Source organism: Xiphias gladius, unplaced genomic scaffold (assembly GCF_016859285.1).
Source record: "Xiphias gladius isolate SHS-SW01 ecotype Sanya breed wild unplaced genomic scaffold, ASM1685928v1 HiC_scaffold_162, whole genome shotgun sequence".
In the NCBI taxonomy this organism is placed as follows: domain Eukaryota; kingdom Metazoa; phylum Chordata; class Actinopteri; order Istiophoriformes; family Xiphiidae; genus Xiphias; species Xiphias gladius.
In genome coordinates this window covers 1-5253 of record NW_024401828.1, presented here as the reverse complement: position 1 = coordinate 5253, position 5253 = coordinate 1, and the positions used below count along the sequence as shown (strand labels likewise).

The 5253-nt window shown below is 48.6% G+C and overlaps 1 protein-coding gene across 1 annotated transcript; it reads left to right on the top strand.

Moving 5' to 3' along the window:
* Positions 1–5: 5 nt before the first annotated feature.
* On the top strand, positions 6–1941 carry LOC120787540 (frizzled-7-like; the record flags this gene model as incomplete). The annotated part of the gene is made up of 1 exon (XM_040123258.1): positions 6–1941. A coding segment is annotated over one exon (1605 nt), but the record flags the coding sequence as incomplete, so codon positions are not given.
* Between the last annotated feature and the right edge of the window lie 3312 nt (positions 1942–5253).

The following is a 5253-nucleotide window of genomic DNA, read 5'->3' as shown; positions in this document are numbered from 1 at the left end:
TCGCGCTCCTCCTCCAGTCCTGCAGCACACAGTACGAGAAGGGGATTTCCGTCCCGGAGCACGGCTTCTGCCAGCCCATCTCCATCCCCCTCTGCACGGACATCGCCTACAACGAGACCATCATGCCCAATCTGCTTGGGCACACCAACCAGGAGGACGCTGGGATGGAGGTCCACCAGTTCTATCCGCTGGTGAAAGTCCAGTGCTCCGTGGACCTGAAGTTCTTCCTGTGCTCCATGTACGCGCCGGTCTGCACGGTCCTGGAGAAGGCCATTCCGCCCTGCAGGTCGCTGTGTGAACGGGCCCGGCGGGGCTGCGAGGCGCTCATGAACAAATTTGGCTTCCAGTGGCCGGAGAGGCTACGCTGCGAGAGCTTCCCGGTCCACGGCGCGGGAGAGATCTGCGTGGGTCAGAACAGGAGCGACGGCGAGGGCCCCGCGTCCGACCCGCCCCCCGTCCCGCCCGTGCTCGCGACGGCCCTGCCGGACGTGCGGACCGGCCGGCCCTTCTCCTGCCCCCTGCCGCTTCAGGTGCCCCCCCACCTCGGCTACCACTTCCTGGGGGCGAAGGACTGCGGCGCCCCCTGCGAGGCCTCCCAGCCCGGCGGGCTGATGTACTTCCGCGAGGAGGAGCTGAAGTTCGGGCGACTCTGGGTTGGAACCTGGTCCGTCCTGTGCTGCGCGAGCACCCTCTTCACCGTGCTCACCTACCTGGTGGACATGAGGCGCTTTCGCTACCCGGAGAGACCGATCATCTTCCTGTCCGGCTGCTACTTCATGGTGGCGCTGGCCTACACCGCCGGCTTCCTGCTGGAGGACAAAGTGGTGTGTACTGACAGGCTGGAGGAGGACAACTACAGGCTGGTGGCCCAGGGCACCAAAACAGAAGGCTGCACCGTTCTGTTCATGATCCTGTACTTCTTCGGCATGGCCAGCTCCATCTGGTGGGTGATCCTGTCCCTCACCTGGTTCCTGTCAGCCGGGATGAAATGGGGCCACGAGGCCATCGAGGCCAACGCGCAGTACTTTCACCTGGCGGCGTGGGCGGTCCCGGCGGTGAAAACCATCACCGTCTTGGCCGTGGGGCGGGTGGAGGGAGACCTGCTCACCGGCGTCTGCTACGTGGGAATCTACGACGTGGACGCCCTGCGGGGCTTCGTCCTGGCGCCGCTGTTCGTCTACCTCTTCGTGGGCACTTCCTTCCTGCTGGCGGGCTTCGTATCGCTCTTCCGCATCCGCACCATCATGAAGCACGACGGCACCAAGACGGAGAAGCTGGAAAAGCTGATGGTGCGGATCGGTGTGTTCAGCGTGCTGTACACGGTGCCCGCCACCATCGTGGTCGCCTGCTACTTCTACGAGCAGGCCTTCCGGCCTCAGTGGGAGAGGACGTGGCGCATGCAGACGTGCAAGCGCTTCGCCGTGCCGTGCCCGGGTGGAAGCTCCGCGCCGCTGACGCCGGACTTCACCGTGTTCTTGATCAAGTACCTGATGACCATGATCGTGGGGATCACGTCCAGCTTCTGGATCTGGTCGGGAAAGACGCTGCAGTCGTGGCGCAGGTTTTATAAGAGGATGAGCGACAGCAACCAGGGAGAGACGACGCTGTAGAGCCGGCGGAGGAGGGGCCCGAACTTCACCCCCGCAGGGAGACGGGTGTTGTGCTCAGCGAGCCTTGGACGGAGAAGGACTCTTGCGAACGCTCGAGGACCCCGCTGTGCCGTTTCTCCACCTGTAGCGCTTTAAGGTTTCTGCCTGTACACTGACTGAGCCTCCGACGAACTCGGGCGACGCTTTCTTTTTCAGGTGTGTAGCTGCCCTGGAAGGTGGAGGCCTCCCGGAGAAGAAATGTGATTTGATACGATTCAGCTAACGTCATTATCAATGAATCTGTTGATTGTTTCTCAGTTAATTTGTTTAGTCCTTAAAATGTTGGTGACGTCTTCAAGTGTCTTCTTTTGTTCGAAAACCCAAAGAGATTCAGTAACAGTGACAGAGGACGAAGAAGAACACGGGATATTAACATTGTATAAGCCATAACTTTACATATCTGGTACTTTTGTCTAAAAATGTACTTTCAGCAGACAATGAAAATAGTTGCTATTTAATCTTCTGTCATTGAACACATACAAACTGTTTCAGGTCCAATTAGAACTTGTAGAGGTAATTTGGAACATGTAGTCTTTTGCTCAGAAATAATTCAGCATAGATGGAGAATACGGATTCAAGTAAACAGCTATTGAGTATTTACTTCCACAGTAAAAATCACGGGGTTAAACACTGAACCGGTTTGGGATTCAATGCAACTTTTCTCAGCAAAGGTGAGGTGAAAGGGACAGGTGCATGCAGGTATTGTAAAAAGAACAGGAAGTTAGTTGTCGTGCTTTAATCTGCTTGAACACACTCAGCTCATGGAGGCAATTCAAATACTTTACAACACTGAGAACCGGGTCGCCGCAGTTTGCGCCAGACATCCTCGTCCTCCTCAGAGTCCTGACTGAGTCAGACCTGAACTGGCAGACATGAAACACATGTTGATATGATTCATTGTGACCTCCACTTCCTGAGGACGTCATTAAAAACCCACTTAGAAACCAGAGGAAAAAGAAGCTGCAGAACTTCGTTCAGAATCTTCCCGTTTTTAAGTTTCCTTCGGTATCGCAGTGATCCGGTGACAGTTGTCTGAACGTCCACGGCTACGCTGAGAACAGGAGCTGATCACCGCTGGTTCGGCAGCTTTTAACGGGACGGTTTGACTGAATGGAGACAGATATGTATCAAATTTTTTCTGATACTGTGTTTGTTTTTCAAAAATTACTGTCAGCTGACACATTGTTATGGGATTTTTTAAATCTCAAATATCTATAATGATAATAATTATAAACTTTATTAACATTGCATATTTCATGAGATCAATAAGGTTAAAATGTTAAAATGCTTTTAAAAAGAGGAGGGAAGTAAAATAAACAGTTTTGAAAATTAAATTAAATCAAACAATAATAATAATGAATATCTATTATATATAACAGCAACCAACAGTACAATATCAGTATCGGCCTCAATAATTACGACCAAATTGCTTTTTTCTTACCAGGAATCCTTCAATAAATTTTTAAGAAATGATTAGACTCGCTTAAATAAAACGTTACAGAAATGTATTGTGTGTCCATCCCTGTCTTTATTTTTCCATCTCTTCATTCGGGAATGTGATTGTCGTCACCATTTTGCAGTTTAGTCACACTTCTTCTGCAACACTGCCTCATTTATAACTGATTTGTAAATATATTCTCCCAGAAGAACTCGTGTATTTATGAGAATTTTAAAATCACCTTTGAAGCAGTGTTTTATTTATCTTTTTTTTTGGTTAGGATGCTACACGTCTTATATTTCTACAGTTTTTCAGAATAAAATGCCTATGTTTTTAAAAACTCTGTTGAAATCTGCTGCTGGAGACGATTTCGGGAGGTTTTCGTGCCTTTGGCTGCACTAAACCTGTATTTTGGAAAAGCGAAATCACTGATACACATATTTACTTGAGGTTCATTGTAAAGGAGTATGAGTGTAAAACTGGGTTTGTTCCAGATGGACCATTCCTGCTTTCCTGCTGAAATCTGATCCTCTTTTCTTTTTCCTTTTGTCCTGGCTGTAGAAAACGTTGTTGAAACCCTCCTGGTGCCTCCGAGTGCGAAACCAGAGCAGTTTGACCTCCTTATAGGGGCAGATGGGGAAGTACAGAAAACAAATGTAATCTGCTTAAGCAACAAGAGTCCGACTGAATCAGCAGCATCACTGAGAACTGACTCCACAGTTTTCAGCCGGATGGTGGGAAGGATTCACAAAGTGTTCACACTGTTTATTGATTGAACTTAAAGTATCCAAGTAACTAAAGTATATAGTGACATCACAGTCACGACTCTGAGCACAGACATGAAACACACGTTGAGATGATTCCGTTTGGCTTCCACGTCCCGAGGACGTCATTAGAAACCCACTTAGAAAGCAGAAGAAAAAGAGGCTGCAGAACTTCGTTCAGAATCTTCCCGTTTTTAAGTTTCCTTCGGTATCGCAGTGATCCGGTGACAGTTGTCTGAACGTCCACGGCTACGCTGAGAACAGGAGCTGATCACCGCTGGTTCGGCAGCTTTTAACGGGACGGTTTGACCGAATGGAAACAGAGAGAGGAGCAGCAGGTAAAAGTAACGAGGCGTCGTAACGAACGTCTCCGTTCAACGAGCATTTCTCTGCGTTGATGGCGAGGTGGCGCCCTCTGGTGGCGAAAGGGTGAACCGCACGAACACAGATACACCAGCGTGTTGAAAAGATAAAAAGACTGAAATCTCGTGACTAGAGTTGTGTAAGTAAGCGGGAAGTCGTATTTTACACTCGGCAAACTCTCCGGACACAAAACACCGGAAGTGAGAAACTTGGCCGGAGACACCGGAGACATCATCTCTAAGAGCTCGTCGGTCTTCGCTCTTGGCCGTTGACTTGTGACTGATCGGCGCCCTCCAGTGGTCGGAGCGAGTAACTGCAGCTCTCTCTCAATGCGACGCTTTACATGAATACGCAGATTAATACGGACACTCGCGCTATCCCCAGTCTTACTGCTGACGTCATCAATACTGGTCAGTACATATCGATCCTGATAAAAAGTGTGAAACCCGTTGATCACACATCAGTGTCATGTAGCGTTGTAGTAACTCGACGTGGCCGCTGGAGGGCGGTAAACACTGACTCTCTCTCCATCAGTCCACGTCAGTGTTAATCTGTTAGTACGAAGAGCGCTGCAGTTGCTCTGTAGTAATTTTGATATTTATTACATTTATTTCTGTATATCACGAGTTCTCTATATAGGATTTTTTTTTTTTTTTTGCAGGCATTTTGTGGATCCCCTTTGCGATCCACAGTCCATCTGTATTATTTTGTTTGATTGGACAATTTGTCATTTAATGATGTAAATATTTTAGAAATGCTTCCGAGGCTTTGTGAACACCTTCTTCATCATATACTCTTTTCCAGTTGTGTGTTAATGGTTGGACTCTAAAGGTGCTTATGGATTCCTCTGTACTTACCTGTATTTTAATTTGTTGGCAGCCATAGATGACAAAAATCAACGGTGATCAACGGGTTTCACACTTTTTATCAGGATCCAATTCAGATTGAAATGACTCCGTATGAGTCCAGATACGAGTCCATTTAAAAGACGTTCATTCAGAGCATTTGTCAGCGAGAGGAAGACGTGAACAGAAAACAG